We start from the raw sequence: 21,139 nt of genomic DNA, 5'->3' as shown, positions 1-21,139 counted from the left end.
ATTGACCTCCATTGCACATTGAGTCTCACCGCAGTTCTTGCATCTGCAGAGTCACAAATAATGTACAACTGCAGAATGAATTGGGAGTTTCCAGTTCTTAACCAAGATTTGTCTCATTTACAAAATGTTCACTCCAGGTGAGCACTCCGTACATCAGTGTCGGGTATGATAACTCCAACACTTTCTCGTGTCCTCAACACTTCGAAAAGTACCTGCTCAGGTACTTCATTTATTTGTGAACCAAAATTTATTTGTAAACCTTTGGGTAATTGGTGAAAATTCATATCGGAAAAAGCATATTGCTGATGGAACGAGGATGAAGAAGGGGGATTTATGATGCAAATGCTGGCCATCAGCTAAACACTTTCATAAAAAAAAAAAGACCCATCACATAGCTCCCTTTTTTAACCCTTACCTGATTATTTTCTTCCAATTAGTGCTTTTCACGTTGGGGCACTGGGAGTTGCATAAACTGTGCCCCGGAAACAGAGGCAGGGATTAGCCGCATGGGCAAGATTTTATTTAGGGTAAGATGAAGTCCAACGCCCCTTTTATCTACATCTGCATGTTTGTGCACATGTACTCACAAAAACGTTCAAATATCACAATAAGGGGTTTGAACCCACTTGTCTGCCTGTGCCTATGGTCAGCATGCTCATCTCATGAGTACATTGACTCGATCTCACTTCAAGCTGATTTCACAGCCATGCATGAGATAAGAGTGTGAGTTAGTATAAGGAAGCGTGGAGATTGAATGTTGGCATTGACGAGCATGCGTGCTGGTGAGCTTGATAGGTTGTGAACAACAAGAGTGAGCACAGCCATCAGCGACAGTTGATGAGGTTGAGTCGATTTGAGCGTGAACATCAATGACTGTCAGCAAGTGTGAGCAGATGAGAGCGTGAACATCAGCAAGTGCTCATGATTGTAAGTGGATGCTTGTTTGAGCATCAGTGGGGTGCCACTAAGTGTTAAGGCAAGGCAGTACAAAACTGAGCGAGTTGGTGAGCGTACATCTGTAAGAGCAATGACCATGGGGGATTGTCGATGAGTATGAGCTATTACACAGCCCATAAGCGTGTTGGGAGCACAGTTTAGCAGAGGCAAGAAATACACATGATCACAGTTTCAGTGCAGACTCGTTTATTCGCAAGTAAAGAAGGAGTGACGGGTGGTCACCACAAATGCATTGCTGGTGATTATACACGCTTGTCATTCCAATCCGTGCACCACAAGCAGCACTTGCTCTGGTGACATCAAGTTTGCTTATCAAAAGTCGGGCTGAGACTCTCATGTGTTGGCACACTGTTCGTCCATTCGAGTGTCCATCCTACTGCCATTCCCTTTTACAGCGAAAGCTGTTATGACATTATTTCACCGGCCGTTTTTGGCGCCGTAGTTGTCCGCCGCCGCCGCCGCTGTCGCCGGTGTCCGTAACCAGTATCGCTCGAAATAAGAAAAAAATTCCTGGATGGAACGAGGTTCGAACCTGGGCCCTCTGCGTGGGAGCCCAGTATTCAACCTCTGAGCCATGCCGGTGCTTGTAGCTGCTTTGCAAAAAGGTCCTATACAGGCTTCATGTCGGAAAGAAACCTTATTAGCATATGCAGTATAGCGTGATAGAAGAGTAAAATACGCACCAAGCGTCGCACAACGCGCATTCTGTAACAAGGCATCACACAATGCGAATTGCGCAACGAGTAGGTTGTTGAATGCTTCCAACCCATTACAAAAGGCTCTGCCATAATTCTTCATCGTCATCAGGCACAGCATCAACAAAGGGCACATAATGCCTTACATGCGTTTAGCAGGTACCAACGCTCTCCGTAGAATGACGAAAAATGGCACAGTGCCTGCTGCCCTACTTCTCAAAAATTACAATGATTTATAGCGTAGTGGGTTCCTCGCAAGTGCACTTGTATTGGTTGCCAAGGAAGCCCATAAGTGCATGATCCACTTCCTCGGGGTCTCAGTAAAGTTCTTCGCCCCCCCCCCCCGTCTCTCTCCCACGTCAACGTATGTTATACAGCATGACGGGAGAGGGAAATAGCAACTGGGCATCACCCAATGCAAATTACAAATTACATAACTGGTGGGCCGTTTAAAGATTCCACCCTATTACAAAGGGCTGAGCCATAATTCTTCATCGTCATCAGTCGTCGCGTCAACAAAGTGCACATAATGCCTTACAGACGTGTAGTTGGTGCCTCGCTTCTACGCAGAATGAAGAATAATGGCTTAGTAGGTGCTTCCCAACTTCACAAAAGTTGTGATTTATGGCGTAGCGGGTACCTTTCTAGTGTACTTGTATTGTAGCCCCAAAAGAGCTTAACGGGCTCTAGAAACGCCGCTCTTCCAGCTTTCGCTGTGACTGTGCTGCATTTTCAGCGCAGGCCTGGCGTTTTTTTTGTCTTCATATTTTGTCACAGAAATTTGCTGACTGTTGGTAGCGAAGGGTGTGTTAGCCACCCTTGGCTACATCTTTTGGAGGCTGAGTACGCATACCTTCTGCGAAACCTGTAAGATAATTTCAGTACGTAGTATCATTGATCTTAGCTTTGGGGTTGACAACTTGAGATTTCTGTTTTTCAAGCAAGTTATAATTGTTTGTTTGATTTTGTTTCGTTCACGGATGTGCACGTGGTGGCATGTCTTGGTCGATTGTTGTGACGTTCTTGCCAACTATGAGAAACGGGATTCTTTTTCAATAAACTTTAGTTTTCACTCAGCGTCTCTCCTTTGTTTGTTTTCTGTGTCCAACTTTTCACACGCTGAGCCTCGCCATGAATTTATACCAGCTTGTCAAGTACACCACTTTACTTCAGGTCACACTGCGCATAAACTTTGGGGATGCCGTTTTTTGAAATCTTGCGGTTTTTACTCCCTGCAGGGCTTTGAGCCTCGAGGCACAGTGCTGGCACAGCGCCTGGCAGCCTGGAAGAACCTGCAGGATGCGTCCACGTGGGATGGCATGCTGTCCATGTACCCGGAGCCACAGGACGTCACCAAGAAACCCAAGACCACCACGACAACGCCACCTGTTGCTGGAGTTTCCTCTCCCACCTCACCCTCGGTGCTGCCCTCTGGCAACGGTGGAGAGGTGAGCGTTTAGCGTAGCTTCATAACCTCAACTAAGAGGGGTTTTTTTTTGCTGAGAAATCTGTATGGATTTCCTTCTGCCTTCATGCTACAAATGAGTGGCTGTGAATTATCCCTTTCATGACCCATCTGCCACCTTGAGAGATTCCACAGAACTGATTTTGGAATATTCTGTGACCATCTGCTTTGCATTGTTGACTGATTTGCCCTCGCTGACAATTGAAAACATTCTGGTTAGCTCAATAGTTCGAGTGACTGCCCCATAAAGGTGTTGGTCTCGGGTTCGATTGCCTGACCAGGATAAATTTCTCTTTGACTAGAATCTTTCCTTTCTGTGAAATTCGTATGGGTTTCCTTGCAGCTTCGTGCCACAGATGGGTGGTTGTCGATCATCCCTTTCATTATAAAGTCTCTGAAACGGCTTGAAAAACAACACTGAGACATTTGGTTTGCAAATTGGGCAACTTGGCAACAGGTTGTCTTCAACAGTGCCATTTTTGATAAGGGACAAGCAAAGCAACACTGTACGTATGCTGACTAGCCAAATACATCAAAGATTGTCTGCAGTCACTAACGCTGACTAACACTCCTAGGTTCAAATGCACATATCTACCCCATAAAGTGGACGGGGGGATGACCGCCACCGTAGCTCAGTGGTAGAGCATCGGACGCATTATTCGAAGGTCACAGGTTCAGTCCCTGCCGGCAGCAAGTTATCTTTTCATCCACTTTACTTTCTTCACATTTATATCCTAATTAATACAAATAACATCCCCTATACTTTCCTGAGCATTACTGTCTGTTAGTTCTCATTAATACTCACTAAGTATGTACAGTGTTTCTCATTGCCTGTGTAGTCGTGCAGAACGTTAATGTCTATAACTTGATTTCATTTGCTTGGGAGTAGCTCACCTGGGGGAATGGGTCTGAGATCCCTATACTGAATTTCTTGTCGATAAACTTTGTAACAGCCTAATGTTCTGAAGCATTGATTTCTCTAATGTTCCTTTTTTTTTAGTTTTATGCACACCAGAGATAGAGACAAGGAGAATGGACAGCACAGCATTTGAATTCGAGACTGAATTTTTTTATTGAGCAGAACAACATTTATAAAGGAAGCAACAGAAAATTTCGCACATGCATATCAGAACAGGACTGCAACGAAAGCATCCCTGTCAGGAATACCACGAATTTAAACACTACAAATCACATGTGTCACATATCACAGTTATTACATGTCTAGAAATGTGTACTCTTTACTGTACAGTGTAACCATGAATGAAATTAGAGAACTTCAGAATATTTTACTTGGTGAAGGTGTGTGACCTGTGGAGCCGACAGGTGCTCCTTTGGGAGTTTTCTAAGGGACGTGTAAGCGTGGAGTTTTGTTCTAAACTGGAGCCTTCCCTAGAATGGTGTTTTTGGGCAGCATCGGCATTGCGTCTTCTTTCTAGCGTTTGTCAGCACCTTGAGCGTGCCCTTGATGAGCACATGGTGAAACACATGTTTGGGATCAAATTCTTGCAATTCTCCATGTCGGCTTTTACGTGTTATCCTTAAAGGGCTGTTATTCCACCGCCAGTACACCACTGTATAATAAACCATGACAGGCGTACGCACCGCCGCAGTGGCCAGTGGCGAGACGGCATCTGCTGTTGTTTTTTGGTCCATTCACGCAGTGATCTGCTGGAAACTTGCATATTACAGTTGTGCTGTAAAAAAATAAACTGTAGCGAATGTTAAAGGCACTAAAGAGAAAAAAGATTTTTCTCATATTAGTAAATTACTATTCCACAATTCCAAAATCACCTTGCCTGCAATGAGAAGATGCTTGGTAACACGTTGATTTGTGTGTTTTATAGTAAATAATCTAAATTAAAATTTAATCTCTAGTTATCCTGAAGTCATCCATGTTCTGTTTTTGGGTAAATAGAATAAATAGATTCTTGGTAAGCGAGAAAACACGCTAAAACAAAATGCAGGTGGCGACGGCACCTTAAAAACCGCACAGCAAACTCCATGATGTCATAGACTTTGATGGCGTCCACTAGGGCCGATGTATTTCCTAATTAGTAAAAATGAAGTGGATTGTCCTCTGCGGGCGCCGGAGATTTAACATACCAGGTTTCAGGAAATTTCGTTGAGCTAATGTTACCAAAATATGAAAAATACACTTTGAATTCCATGATGTCATGCGCGGAGATTTCAGTGCGAAATTTAAAATTAAACTCTGACCTTGATTTTTCCCTCTATTAATGAACCTATGATGATGAAATGAACGACGTTTGAGTTCTCAGAGTACAATTTATCAATAAAAACTATTGATTGTTTCCATTTAGTGTCCCTTTAAAACCATCTTTAACTAACTAGCCAAGGTATAGTCATCCTGTTGTCTTTTAACGTTCCCATACTTTTTTCCTTATTCACCTCGCTGCAGGAAATCCCATCAAATGGGAGCCAGCCCGAAGTGCCCCCCACGGATGAGGAGGAGGGCTCGTACGGCCGGCTTGTCCAGAGTCCGCCCACGTCCAAGGGTCGCAAGCGCAAGAAAGACCCACAGGACGCCCGGTCGGAGCCGGGAAAGCCGCGCCGGAAGCTCGGCCCCCTGTGGAAGCGTCGAGGAGAGGGCGCTCCCAGGAACCGTGAGAGGGCACGTTACTTCTGCAGTGACCCATGTAAGACATATTTTCATATCATTCTAGTATTTGTCATATTCCTCAGACACACGTAAACTGACCTTTGGAGAAAAAGCGTGCACGAAAAAAGTCGAAAACACAAAAGAAGGGACGACGACACGAGCACCATGCTGTCACCTCTTCTTTTGTGTTCCCCGTTCTTTTTTGCGCACACTTTTTCTCCAAATGATATGCCAACTCACCCAACACTCAATTCTCTAAACTGACTCGCCTGGCAGAGATCTTCAAATCAAATCAAACCGCAGAGGCGTCGAGCGTCCTCTTCCAATGCAGTAGGTGCCGTGTTCGATTCCCTGTGCCGACCATGAACCCACCGGTTTTTCCAGAGGGGTAGAGGAGTACACCGATCTGGCACTCGGCTTTTCTTTGGGAACCATCTCAAAAGATGGCCCCATAAGGCTCTGAAAAGGCCCCTGGGCGCACCTTAAAGGGGTTCTGCAACACTTTTTCAGCATGGTCAGAAAACGCTGCCAGTCGGTAGTCGAGGCTCCTGAGAACACGCGAGCCAAACATTATAGTGCGGCATGTGGCCTGGAATTTACAATTAATTCTCAATGTAAGCTAGAAATCGTTCTTTCTTCTCTCAACAAATGATGCCATAAACCCAAATGACCGTGCCATGTAACCGAAGTTCATGGCCATTGGCTGATTTGAGCATCGTGAGCTGCACAGTCACCGTGGCCACCGCGGGATGCCACCACGTGCCTGCGCACTCGCGATCACACTCAAAGTAAGCTGCGTGTTCGATGAAAAAATGAAAAGAAAGTGCTCAAGGTCATGATGCACACTGACGAAGAAAAGCATCTTCTAGCCCCATTGTCATCTCACCTCCTGCGTAGCTTTCAGCGCGCTCGCTGGTACGAAAGGAGAGAGAAAGTCCTTGAAGTGTGTGACAAATCTCTGCAACTTTGCTCGTACTTGATGAATTCTAAAAATCTTTGCGGCAGTCGATTCATGAGGCAACAAGCTCTCTTAATGAAGCCATTGGACGATTACTTGAAAAAGTGTTTCAGGGCCCCTTTAAAGGGTTCATGAACCACCCCTTCAAACACATCCAGCCGACAGTGCTATAAACAGTTCAGCCAAATCTTGCAGTCGTGCGGCGCAATTAAAGTGGAGCTCGAAGTCTCCATTTTGTCAGGCACCCCCTTTTCATACAGGGGCCCGTGCTCGCCCTCTTCGCAGCTGCTGGGGCCTGCTATTAGCCGACATAAATCAAGTTTGATGTTTGCATTCTAACATGAGTAATGAATACAATGTGAGCGCATGAGGAGCAAACACAGCAATAGTAAACAATAGTGCGAGAATAATGGTACAAAGTAAATACACCAATGGTAAAGACACGAAGAGTAATCACACCAAGAGCACAGGTTATGCACATCAGAATATGTACTGCGTGCTATCGCAAATATGCTGTCTTGGCGCACTTGTAAACTCCCTAATATTTGTCGACACCACGACCTGAGGCAGTTTATTCCACTCTTTAATGCTGCAGGAAAGAAAGACGATTGAAATCCACTTGTACGACATGAAATTTTATGTATTTTTCTGCAATGATCATGTCTTTGTGATATGAAAATTTGAGTAAAGAGTTAAGTGCACTCCTTGGGTGGTTGGTTGAGAGCAGTGTAGGCACCCACAGTGCCACACACATCTTTTGAAATGAACTATAGGTCACTGGAGTTCACATATAGCTCAAAGGGATCTAACTTTGTTGTCGTAAGGCAGGGTAACTACTTTGTGTGCACCGTGACCTCCGTGCAGCGTAAAGAAAAATAAGAAAGAGGTTATGTGGTTCTTTAATACGGGAAAGAATTGGGATTAACCCTTCCAGGCGCCAGCTGTGAAAAACATTCTATAAATGTGTAAAATTTACACAACATAATATCAAGGCACTTCCTACTGTATTGCAACAAAAATAATCTTACAATACATTCATTTGTATGTTTTATAATAATTATTCTCAATTGAAATTTAATGTCTAGATATCCTGAAGTCATTCACGTTCTTTCTTTACGTAAATATAATAAAATCTCAGGCTATAGATATCGTGCAGTTTGGTTTTCGATTATATTCATATTGAGTAAAGCAAAGTTCTACTTTTGACGTGGCTCGCGGAAAGCGGCCCATCGACTGACTTGTCAAACGTGGCAGTGCCTTCAGCAATGTGATCATGTAGAACAGTCATATGGCACAATGTCATGGCAACAGTCATGGCAGCAACGTGATTATGGCAGATTCATTACACAGGAGGTTCAATTCATCCAAACCTTAAATGTATCCTGCTCTTTCTTAGCCCCTTGTCGATGCAATTAGCAAAAACAAGTGTACAAAGTGCCTCAAAGGGTTAACCCGACTAACCTGGGTGCTAGACAGTTTAAACTCGATCGAACGAAACCCATTTTATGAAGTTCTCAATCGAATGAAGAAATTTTCATTCCCCGGCAAATACACATAGTGTTAAGTGTTGCCATCAACCCGAAATAACGAACTAACTTGGCCACCAACTTCGATTTAACGAAGTTTTTCCTGAAGAGGTTGAGTAAAAAAGCAGTGATTTTCTTCTAATTTTGATGGAAAGGGGTTTTGCTTCAAGCGTGCACTCCGACACTATCACGTTAAAACATCTAGGTGTCCTAGTCACGGCCCTAGCTTTATTTTGACAAGGCTGTACGCTGCAACCCTGCACGAAATAATTGACTCAGCAGCATAGGCGTGCGCAGGGTTCCCCTTCAGGGGGGGGCGAAGGGTCAATGCAGACCCCCCTCCCCCTCCTATTAAGTTAATGTATGGGACAGACTTTGCACCCCCCTCTTCTTAGGTGACCAGGGGTGGCGGCTGCCCCCCGTGCGCATGCCTTTGCTCAGCAGTCAGTAGTGCTCTTACGTGCCGGATGGTGCTAGAGGAAGCGGCAGTTGCTCTGGTTATATTATGGTTTATGCTACAGATAGCAATGATCCTCTTCTTGCAACTTTCTCGCCCGGCCTGCTCGCGCATTCACTGCATTTGTTTTCCGCACCTTCGCATATCGGTAGCCTGTAACAGCTTCAAGTGACCGTCAACCTGGCCTGCATCGCCTGGGCACGGCGCTCCCCATGTCTGTGCGACGTACAACCAGTCCGCTCTCGGGCTGCCTTGACAAACTTTTCACATGTGCAGCCTTAGATTGGCGACGAAAACAATGCCATGGTAGAATTTGGGTGTCGCTGCGTTTCCATATTAGATTTCGAAGGTCCGAGAAATTACTTTCTTGATAATACGGACTTCCCGATTTAGCGAAATAATTCGAGGGCAGTCATCGCTTTCTTAAATCGAGTTTCAACTGTGATCGGGTTTTGCCTGACAACGAACAGCGCCACGTATATTCAAAGTCGTCTCTTTCGCGCCCATCAGCCCGGAACCACGGCCACGTGGTGTTCGGTCCAGTGGTTCCTGGAGTGAACCTGTTCACGCTGGAGGCGCTGCTGTCCATCTGTCGGATGGACCTGGATGTGCTGCGACGCCCTTCCAGCCTGCGGCCCATTTGTGAGCGTCTCAGCCCACACCGCTGCTGCACTTCGTGGTCCATCCCGCACTTTGTTGCACTGCTCCACAACCGATCCTCGTGCATGGACATCACGGCCACCGACGTCCAGAAGGTTTGTCGTTTTTAAACGGCAATGTTCTTTGCGATGACCGAGCCCTTTAGCCTTGGTTAAGGTGCTTGCAAATGAGCTCTGCAGAATCCCACAAAGTGGCAGAAGGGTTATGCAAGGGATAATTGACAACCAAACATTTGTAGCACAAAGCCACAAGGAAAGCCATACGGATTTCTCATAAAGGAAAACTTCCTAGTTGAAGAAAAATACGTCATGGTCCAGGGATCAAACCCGGGACCAACCCCTTTCTGGGGCAATCTCTCTACTAATTGAGCTAACCAGGATGCTAGCGATTAGCAGCACGAGGGTGAATTATTCAACAACGTGAAGCACATGGACACAGAACATTGTGAATGAGTTATGCGGAATTCCACAAGGTGTTGGGAAGGGTTATGAAAGGGATAACCGACAACCACTTGTTTGTAGCATGAAGCCACAAAAAAATCTATACTGATTTCTCAGAAAAGAAAGTTTCTTAGTTGATTAAGGTGCATACAGTTAATGAACCACAGGTGGTCAGAATTAATCCAGAGTAGTCCGACGGGCCCGCAACACAGCGGAGAGACTTGGTCTTTCTGTTCCGACATGGGAGCGACCCTCAACGTGTTAGAGTGCGTTCTGAGCGACCGTAATGAAGTTCGTCCATCCATGCCCACCCTCACATGCTTCAGAATCATACCATAATTTTGGCTCATATAACTCCAGAATGCCTTAAACCTCTAGCCCTCATGCCAAGCCACTGACCTCTTCAATGAACTACTTAATGTGAGGGCACATACTGGGACAGTCAGGGTGCATATTATGACACACGCTGCAGTGCTGGTCAAGTGGCTAGAATGCTCACCTCTAGTTTGGTTGGTACTGGGTTCGATTCCTAGTGCCACGGGACACCCACCAGCTTTGGGAGGACACCCACCAAGCTTGTGCACTGCAAGGGATGAGTGAAGTCCCAGTCCTAGAAAAACACAAACAATAAAATAAAAAAGAAAATGGAAAAAATGTGTGGAGAGTAAACGGAAAGAGCAACAAGGAGCAACAACGGGAAGGAGCAACAAGGAGAGCTCTGGAGTTGTGAAAATAGGGCAAAAATGAATTGTACATATATGTCGGATTACAGTGAAACAATACACACTTTTGACAATTTTAGAATAGTATAGAGAAGCTATTTCCATGCAAGGTTTGACTTCAATACAACAGGGTTCAAATGGGTGCACATTTATACATTTGATTTATTTATTTGATTATTACAGTGCTGCCGATCTGGAGTTTAGACCTTAGGCAGGAGGGGGTTACAAGTTAGCGCAGACAATAATTACATATACAAAACAAAAAAGGATGCAGTAAATGCATACGTGGTATATTGCAGCGATATACTTAAATAGAAAGATTTCAACAATAACCTTAATTAGCAAATATATACAAAGAGATGCAACAAATGAACACAAGTATAAACGTTGACTCATGCAAGAAAGGTACAGCAAACACATGCAAAGAGATGCGGCAATATAATTAAAGAAGTCAGTTAAGGTCTCTATGCTTCTTCTGGCTTCATTGTTCAATGCCCTCTTCTAGTTCTAATGAACCCAAGAAAATCAATCCACTTCATTCCTCTCGTCCTCCTTGTTCGTTAGATAGATCAGTATGATCTGTACTTGTATTCGCAGGTCCTCAAGAGGCTGGAAGCCTGCGCTCCGCACTACCACAGCATGAAGTTGAGCCACGACTGCGCCTCGGGGGCTCCGTTGTGCCGCGGAGTCCCCGCTGAGTGCATCGAGTACAACGCTGTGTACACCATCCTCCACTACCTAGCTGACGTTGACTTCCTCGCACCGGTTGACAGCCGGGACGACGGCAGCGACGAGCTCATCGATGACTGGGACGGTGGTGGCGGCAGACGAAACGACTCGGCGTCTGCGCAGTCCGGTCAGGGCCGGCTTGTCCGCAAGCCGCACCTGTCCTACACCAGTGTGTTTTTGCCACTGGGCCAGAGCACGATGGCCATGCCTTACTACAAGGATCTCGAGGAGTATGGCCATCTAGAGGATGATGTAACTCAGGTAATGGCTTGATTTTGTTGCTTATTGTCATAACACTTACTGGGCTTTCCAGATTATAAACCACACTTTTGTAGAAGTTCCCGCTGCCCCTCCCCCCCACACACACACTTCATTCATTCATTCAACCAATCAGTGAAGCATCCAATCAATCTGTCTTTTTTTTTGTTTCTGATACATATAATGACAGTTTATTTTTATATAGGCAGGACTGCAGAACCGTTTCAAAGGTTGTGGCAGGGCTCCCTTTCTTAACAGAAGTGGATACAATTGAACTCACAAACTCATTCACTAACTTACTCACCAGCTCACTAACCCACTCACTTGCTCACTCTAGTTGTGCATGGAAATGTCCCAGCTAGGACTGCTATTTCCAACTAGAAAACAAGTCTTTCTCCTGCCAAGAAACACCAGTTGCGAGGCTGGATTGTTTGGGTGCCGCGTTTCCACCTGACATGATTTCATCAGATTCTCGGCTCCGTGTTGTTTGTTAGGCATGCTGTTAAATCATATTTGTTGTCCTGCGTACCTGCATAGTATTAGCAAGACCTCAAACACCATGTAGTTTGCAATGTTTGTAAAAAAACACAAACTTGATTGAACCGTTTTTGTGTGTGCTATCAACTGTCACTAATGGTGCTATACCAAGTTTTTTCCCCATTCAGTGCATCAGCTTTTTATTGTATAATTTCTCAGTGATGTTCACGCAACACTTGAACAGTGCTTGGGTGGTAGGGCCATTGTAAGACAGTCAATGTGCCTTTAGCCGTACTTTCCCTCGGCATGTAACAGGTTGAAAACAATGAAATGAAATGCAAAAATTGGCGAAGCTTGCATTTAGCCGCACAAGATTTGAAACAGTGAAACTGGACGATTCTGAAGACTAATCTGGTTGCTTCTGGGTTGTTTCTAGGCCTTACCTAGGTGATGCAAGTTCTAGGTTGCTTCTAGGTCATTGCTAGGCTTTAGATAGGTGATGCTGGGTTGTTTCTGCATTGATTCTCAGTGCAGAGAGGTTCGAGTTAAACCACAGACAATCACAGACATGACACGGATGTCCAAACTCCAGATGCAGAAACTCGGGCTGAAACCAAGCATTCGCGCCTCTTGTAGATCTACACACACATTGTCATTGGCGTAGGCCTGTCTTGGGCAGTAACTAGTTACTAGTAAGGTGTTACTGGTGACTAGCTACTTTTTACAGTAACTTGTAACTGTAACTAGTTACTTTTAAGTCAGAGGAACTTGTAACTGTAACACTGTTACTTTTTTACACAGTAACTCTAACGGGAAATCTCATTACAGTTACTTTCCCATATCCTCTCCACCTTTCACCTTTCCACAACACCGCTCCCTTAGCAGTTTGCTAGCGGAGGTCACTAAGACTGAGTTCACGTCCGTTTTTTTTTTTCGACATATATTCTTTTGATCACTTGAGCTGCTAGCTCTGCTCTCGGTGCACCGGTGAATCATTAGGATGCCAAGTTTAAAGTCTCCTTCGTCCGAGGCTCCGATCTAATCGTGTTTGACAGGCGGCTAGAAAGCAGCAGAGCTCAAAACGGTTGAGAGCCAAAAATACCGTGAACTAGCGAATAATTTTTTAAACCTCTTTGGAACTGATTGTAAAAGCGTAACCCCAACTCGCAGTTTTTTCTCGCCACCCAACTTCGTTTGCGAGCCAGCGTCATCGCATTGTTTAGGTCAAAGCTATGTCCAGTTATCCAGCAGTATTCAACAAGCTCCGTCTTAGAACGCGTTGCACGAGTTGCTTTAGCAATATCCCGTTCGTCGATCCTTTCCTGCCCGTGTCGCGATGACAAGTCTTGTCGCAATCCCCGCATCATGCTTCTTGATTTTCACGAACACATATTCCAAGGAGAGCTTTGCATCCAGCGGACACAGAGCCCTCTGAACAGGGTCCGATACACCTTGAACATAGGAAATAGACACATTGGACGTTGCCTTCACTCGTGACGCACTCCCCGTCCCTCTTCGCATGCGCTTCTGGGTATCGCTAATAGACGTCCTAGGATAATGCTGTCATTCCAGTGCATCAACTATGCTTTACACTTGTTGTCTCCAAGGAAGTTTATTATTAATATTTGCAAATAAAGTCCATTTTCACCAACGGTGCATGAACAAATGAACTGATGCAACAAGATGAGGCGTACACAAAAAAGGCTGGTGTTGGGCCATCTCTTAGGTTTCCTTCGTCTAGGGTTTTACCACGTGCAATTTTGACTACGCGCGCATGCCTTCGTATGTTTTCATTAAATAAATCGCATCATTTGGTTTGTGATCTATTACATATCTTGTACAGTAACGGAAAAGTAACGACGTTACTTTTTCAGAGTAAGTGTAACTGTAACAGGCTACTTTTCGAAACTCTGTAACTGTAACTGTAACAGAGTTACTTTTTTGGCTTAGGTAACTGTAACTGTAACACTGTCACTTTTTACTGGTAACGTGCCCATGACTGGCGTAGGCCTTCCATCGCTTCGGGGTCATCTCGCAGCCACTGTTGCCTTTCCCGTTTCCTAGCATTCTCTTGTCGTACGTACTCGGGTTCTTCGGCTCGCCTCGCTTTGCAGCCATTTGTTAGGCTAACTGCTGCCTTCTTCATTTTTAGTGGACCAGTGGGGAGTAGTGGGATTTACCCAGTTTCTGTGGCACATACCCATTTATGATGACAGTTTCCTGGATTGACTCACAAGGAATGATTTGCTAAATAGCTTCGCTGCTAAAAATGAAATGAATCTTCCCGAAAAGATTTTGTCAGATTCTTGACTTTGAAAGTCTCTCTGTCTTTTACTGTGCAGGTGGTTGGCATGGAACTGGGCCTGAAGCACGCCCTGTTTGACGAGTACCTCCTGCACGACACAGTGTACGTGGCCCTGCGGGCGTGACGGTGTTGGCAGCCATGTGGGCCTACACGCAGTCGTTCCTGGTCACGGCCGTCACGTGCATGGCCGTCGTCTTCTCCCTGGGCACGGCGTACTTCCTCTACACGACGGTCTTCCGCATCTCCTTCTTCCCCTTCATGAACGTCCTCACGCTCACCATCGCCATAGGTGAGCCGTAATGCTGTGACATCGGTGGTAGGCACTAGATGTGTTTACGTCAATGAAAGAGAGTGCCAGCCCCTATTACGTGTTGCTAGATTGTAATCCTCTAGCAGCACCATTCTGATTAGGAATCAAAAAAGTGAAAAAAAAAACACTTGGCCAGTTCCACGTTGTGAAAACTGTCGTACAGCAAAGCTGTAAGTGCGTGAGTGTATGGGAGGGTAGACTGAGAGAGATTAGTCTCATTTCAAGCATCGTTATCACGACCATTATCGTTTAGTGTCATCATCTCGAACATTATCATCTCAAAAACCATCATAATCATCATCATATTGAGCATCATCATTTCGTTTTAACAGCAAAGCTGTCAAAGCTCGAGGTAAAAACGGATGACCACGAAAAACTGTCATCATAATTGGTATGTGTCACAGAAATTGGGCAAATCCCGCTACTCGCTGTTGGTCCACTAAAAATAAAGAAGGCAAATAAAGACATAAATAGAAAGAAAGGGACAGAGAGAGAATCGAAGGAAAAAAGAAACGTTTAGCATAAAGAGACAGAGAAAAAGATATTTCGACAGAATGAAAGAAAAGAAAAACAGAAATAGAAAGAAAGAGAGAAAGACAGAGAATCAAAAAAGAGAAAGAAAGAACTAGAGAGAGAGAGAGAGAGAGAGAAAAAGATAGAATGAAAGTAACCAGCATTAGCCAGAAGACTTGAGGAGCAACCAGCTTTACTGTGCCATGCTTTGCGTGACTTACTGCAAGCTCCCCACAATTTTTTATTTATTTATTTGTTCAACCACCCCCCCTCTCCCTGGTCATGTGACCCGCGGGGCACAAGACAGACATGCAGAGTGCGCAGGCTCGACTTGGGACATCTCCGCTGTTAAAAATATGATTTGCCAACATAGGCGATCGTATCATTAGCCACTTCTTGGAAATGAGGGGAGGAGAAGTGCTGTTTGCTGAAGGTAGATCTAGCCTCGCCAAGGTTGCCAGGTGTGATTCAATGCCTTCAGCAATGCTTTCCTTGGATAACTATGCTCCACGAAGCAACTCCTTTTTTTTGTAGATATCTCCACCACTGCATTCCTGATACATGCCGCCATCTTTATGTCATTATTGCCGGGATAATCACAAGACAAAACTGCAAATATTTTTTTTTGTTTTACTTTTACTGCTCTCTAGAGCTAAAAATTGAGGCCAAAGCAAATTGCTCACTGTAACTCGTCATTTGCAATATTGGTACATCACCTCATGATTAGAACAGTTTGGACTTGGGAGTTAAAAGAGTTAAAATTTGCTATCATTGAAGAAGCACTGGCAATACAACTAAAAAAAAATTGCTGAATGTGAAGTCTCCTAACCATCATGGAAACTGGCATGCCTGACACAATGCAGGCGATAGTTGAATATCGCTGGGAGATGTCATTGTCCCAATGTGAGCAGAAATTAGGCTGTAATCGAGAGCTGAATCGAAATCTGCCTGCCGAGGAGGGAACATAATGAAATAAAATGAGTGCACGCCAAAGAGTAAATGTACAAAAAAAAGATGACCCTGAAACATCAAGTTTTCAGAAACCTGACATTTGTTGGTGTTTCTTGGAATGCAAAGTTTTTGTCATCTTATTGTACATTTACTTGTTGGGGAGTGTTCATTTTATGGCATCATATATTAGGCTGATAGTGGCAAACATTGATGTTACACATTCCTTTTCCTTTGTTTCCCACGTCGTCTGCCGCAGGCATTGGAGCGGACGACGCCTTCATCTACTGCAAGACGTGGGGGGCAGCCAAGGCGGAGAAAAACAGCGGCACGCTGGTCAAGCTGGTCCGGGACACGCTGCACCACGCCTGTCTCTCCATGCTGGTGACCAGTGTCACCACGGCCGCTGCCTTCTTCGCCAGCTGTGTCAGCAGCATCACCGCTGTTCGCTGCTTCGGGTACGTTGCTGCTGGACTGTGGTGGAAGTAATTCAATAAGGAAAATTAGGAGTGCTTCCCCTATCGGGAAAACAGGGGCAAATAATGCCTGGCGTGTGCGTGCCTGAGTTTAGTGCTTTTTTTTTCTTTTTTTCTGTCACATTGCACAATGCTCTCTCCTAACTGTTTCCTTCCTCCATGCCGGGAATCGGACCTTCATCTACGCGCTTAGCAATGCAACACTTCACTCGCTACAGGCAACAACGACGGTTGTGCGTTCATATCCAGGCAACAATGAAATGTGGCAACGTGAAATGACGAAAGACCTCAATAAAAGATCAGATTGCCATATCAGAAGCGGCCGATAGCTGACAAGCCCATGATCAAGAGAGCATCAGTTATTGGAAAACGGCGCATGTCACCAGCACAACTTTGAGAGCTGCATATGTGTATAAGCCCATTTCTGTATACTCGCTGGCACTGGGTTTTTCGTGAAATATACCGCCGCCGCCACTGAAATCTGTAACTCATAAAAGCTTCACTTAAAACATTCGTGGCTTAATGGTTACAGTATTCGGGGGCTTTTTGTGCTAGAGGCACTCACTTTGATTTCTATGAAATCTGCACTATTGAACTTGGTTTTCTTCTATTTTTATTCATGGTTTGTTTTCAAACTGTTCTTGCATTCATTTATGTCTTACCTCTTTATTTGCCTTTTCTTGTTGCTTTCTTCTTTTTTTCAAAATTAGCAGGCATTACTGTTGCAGACAGGCAACTCGTGCATGTCTTTCTCTTACCTTTCATTTTTTGTGAGACTTCTAATGCCTGACATTAAGAAGTGACATGCATGGTTATCATCATCATTATCATATCAGCCTCACTATGCCCACTGCAGGGCAAAAGCCTCTGCCATGATTCACCGCTCAACCCGTTCCTGTGCTTGTTGCCGGCAAGGTATCCCCGCAAACTTCCTAATCCCATCTGCCCACCTAACTTTCTGCCTCACACTTGCGTGCTTGCCTTCTCTTGAAATCTAGTCTGTTACCCTTAATGGCCAGTGGTTATCTTGCCTACGTGGTACATGACCTGTCCATGTCCATTTCTTTTTTTTGATTTCAACTAAGATGTCCTTAACACCCGTTTGTTCCCTGACCCACACTGCTCTCTTCTTGTCCCTTAAGTTTTCACCTATCATTTTCCTTTCCATGGCTCAATGCATCGTCCTCAATGATCAGCAATTATCCATGGTTATCAGTAAGACATTACCGGTAACTAGTTGAAGTTTAATGTTTAACGGAAGCCCGTCTGGTCGGGATGATACATGGTGAAGGTAAAAAGCCCGAGCCACTGCGCTGACCAAAGTGAAAATTAAAACACACAGAAAAAGACGTTTCGGCTCCCACACGGGAGCCTTGTTCACAAGTGAAAAAAATAACTAGTAGTTACAGCCCAAGGCTGCAATTACAGTAGACTCTCGTTAAATGGCACCTGAAGGGAGCAGGAAAATGTGTTCCGTTTAACAGGAGTTCCATTTACTGAGAGAGGAACGGGGGTGCAGAAGACAAGTATGAAACCAATCGTATCAGGGGAAGTTGTTCCGTTTAAGCAGCAGTTCCGTTTAAGAGATTTCTGTTTACTGAGAGCCTACTGTACTATAATGGCCGCTGCCTGCTTCCTTTCGCTCTCGCAGCCTGTTTGCTGGCACGGCCGTGCTGGCCAGCTTCTTCTTCACGGTGACGTGGCTGCCCGCAGCGCTCATCGTGGCCGAGAAGTGGTGCTCCTCCACGTGCTGCCTCTGCGTGCCGCCCTTCGGCGTGTACCTGCCCCGGCTCAAGCGCTTCTGGTGCTGCGCACCCGTCTGCGCCGCATTATGGCGTCTCCACCACAGGTCAGTCAATCCATTTGAGCAATCCGGCGGGCGTCTATAACTGTTCAAGTTAGCGTTGGTATTTAGCATAGTGAGGAAATGGTTAAATCTCACTCAGTCTCTAGTACAACGTTAATTACAACAAACAGACAAGAAAGCCAAGGAAAGTATAGGGGATGTTATTTGTAGTAATCATGATGTAAATGTGAAGAAAGTAGAGTGGATTAAAGCAGAACTTGCTGCCGGCAGGGACCGAACCTGCAACCTTTGAATAGCGCGTCGGGTGCTCTGCCATTGAGCTACGGTGATGGTCATCACCCTGTCCACTTTCTGGGGTATAGGTGTGCATTTAAAACCTAGGAGTGTTAGTATGTCACATTAGTGAATACTGAAATTGTGAGGTTTCATTTCACGAAACTACACAGTAATTTGTGAGGGATGCTCTCATGGTTATATAGTACTTGCATTAAGTATATGAGCTAGATTTTGCATTAGAGTCACTACCATACAATGAAACAGGATATGAAACAAAATGAAATATTGTTTACCTCAAACAGCAGATGAAGTTACTGTCTGATTCACCTGGCTCTGTCTATACACTCAAACCACGATATAATGAACTCGAATATAGCGAATTATCGGTTATAACGAAGTAAATGAAGAATAGTCTTGTCGTAAATACAGTGTTACAAATAAACGCTTATAACGAATTTTCGGATATAACGAAATTATTTTCGTGGCAGATGTGACTTTGTTATAATGAGGTTTGAGTGTATTTTGCATGGCTGTGAATAGAGCTCAACAGAGTCTTGGCAGAAGCGTGACAAAATTTCCACAGTGATATTTTTAAAGCAAGACCATTGCACAGCACGTCACGACAGCATCTCTCATCACCTCAGTCTTAATCGAGATGACAAAGGTACACTAGAGAAGAATTATACTAAGTTAAGCTTTGTAGGAGTTGTAAATTGCAGCTGTGGGACGCTGAAAAGTATGGTCTTACTGTAAGTCAAGATTTGACGAAGTAATAAAGGAAAAAAAATAGGGGTGTGCGAATATTCGAAACTTCGAATATTTTTCGAATAGTGTTTGCCATTCGATTCGATTCGCACTGGAATTTTACTATTCGAACTATTCAGAGTTTCCAAAAACAAATACAGTCAACGTCCGATTGAAAGTGACCCCTTCTGATTTTTAGTATGCTTCACCTCATTACACTCTCGTATTGCGGCAAAGCTGCCTTTCAAGCTCTGTTGCGGTCGAACTTTGCCAAGACGCAGTCAACGTCCGATTGAAAGTGACCCCTAAAGATTTTCAATATGCTTCACCTCATTACACGTCCGTATTGCGGCAAAGCTGCCTTTCTCGCTCCGTCACAGTCGAACTTTGCCAAGGCACAGTCAACGTCCGATTGGAAGTGGTCCCTAGATTTTCAATATGCTTCAGCTCATCACACCACGGTATTGCGGCAAAGCTGCCTTTCAAGCTCTGCTACGGTCGCAAATGTATTAACTCAAGAAAACGCTGGTTCCAACATGGAGATGAAAGATGTGGCAGAGGTGGGGGCTCAATGCTGTTTTGGACCTGAAATTTGGGCAGGAAGTCCGAAAAATCGGAAGCTGAAGCTTTTTAGCATCCAAAATTTCAGATGTTCTTATATATCGACGTCTATGAGGCAGATTTGGAACTCCGGACTTGAAGGGAGCACACCCTTGTCCGCCACATCAGTTGGGCTTCCACAGAAGTTGAAAGAGGAGGAGAGGCTGAGGAAATGGCATCTCTGCCTATCACGTGTAAAGTGTTGTCGGCAACACTTTGGTTGCACCAAATCATGTACATAAATACAATTTGGCCTCTACATTGCCTCACTCTTGATAAGACAACTATGAAACCCCTCCAGCGCTTCATCAACCTAGCGAAAAGAAACACTTTCATGTTGCTATCTCATAAGAATATGCTTAGGAATCCTCTCCAACTTTTTTTCTGCAATTTCACTTTGAAGTATTCGAATATTCTAGAAATATTCGAAAAATATTCGATTCGATTCGCACTCACACTTCAATATTCGAATTCGCTTCGCACCCAAAATTTTGCTATTTGCACAGCTCTAAAAAAAAAACCTTAAATTGGTCGGCATGATGACATCATCTCGTAAGTCTCCACACTAGCTGCCTCTGACATTAATCATTTGGAATGAGATGGCATAGAAATTAAGTCTATAATATAAATTAGGGATTAGATAGTATTCAGATATAGTAGACCCTCTTTCAAATGAAACCTAGAGAGCCTGGCAAAAAATGCCTCATTCCACAGCAGTTTCATTTGCTGAGAAAGACAGGGGCATGCAGCAACCCAATGCAGAACCATCCAAATCAGAGGCTGTTTAAGCAGCAGTTCGGTTTAAGCGCTTTTCGTTCATTGAGATCCTACTGTACAGTCAGACTCAGCCTTATCGGTTTTGGAACTTTCCTTACAGAAGTGGGTCAAATAAGCAAACATACTTTGAACTTCATCACGTGACACTCATATACTAGTACTGCAGTTTTTGTGCAAAGTTGAAGAAGGCAAGCTTCGTTATTTGTTCAGCTCAATGGTAGCTAGGCAAGCGACTTGCGAAGTACCTACAAACAGTTTTACTATTTACCACTGCTTGACAATAATTCACATGGTGGTTAGTGACTCACTAGTGATTGTGACTGTATGCAAGTATTCGTCTTGACGCCTGATGCAGCCTTGCGGAAGCGGCACGTGTCTTCTACGACAAGCTCCTTCCGTGCATCGTGATTCGCTGCGGT

At 44.6% G+C, this 21,139-nt stretch overlaps 1 protein-coding gene across 1 annotated transcript in view; it reads left to right on the top strand.

The window, feature by feature from the left end:
* The window catches only part of LOC119402488 (protein dispatched homolog 1-like), a 67,482-nt gene that overhangs the window by 30,925 nt on the left and 15,418 nt on the right, over nt 1-21,139 (top strand). The window contains 9 exon segments of the mRNA XM_049418669.1: nt 2,891-3,100; nt 5,537-5,774; nt 9,189-9,433; nt 11,098-11,490; nt 14,307-14,379; nt 14,382-14,558; nt 16,300-16,498; nt 18,168-18,365; nt 21,076-21,124. Of these exon segments, the coding sequence (XP_049274626.1) occupies nt 2,891-3,100; nt 5,537-5,774; nt 9,189-9,433; nt 11,098-11,490; nt 14,307-14,379; nt 14,382-14,558; nt 16,300-16,498; nt 18,168-18,365; nt 21,076-21,124 (1,782 nt within the window).

This window comes from Rhipicephalus sanguineus, chromosome 8 (assembly GCF_013339695.2).
Source record: "Rhipicephalus sanguineus isolate Rsan-2018 chromosome 8, BIME_Rsan_1.4, whole genome shotgun sequence".
NCBI lineage: Eukaryota > Metazoa > Arthropoda > Arachnida > Ixodida > Ixodidae > Rhipicephalus > Rhipicephalus sanguineus.
The sequence above is the reverse complement of the archived record's forward strand: the minus strand, read 5'-3'. Positions and strand labels throughout refer to the sequence as shown.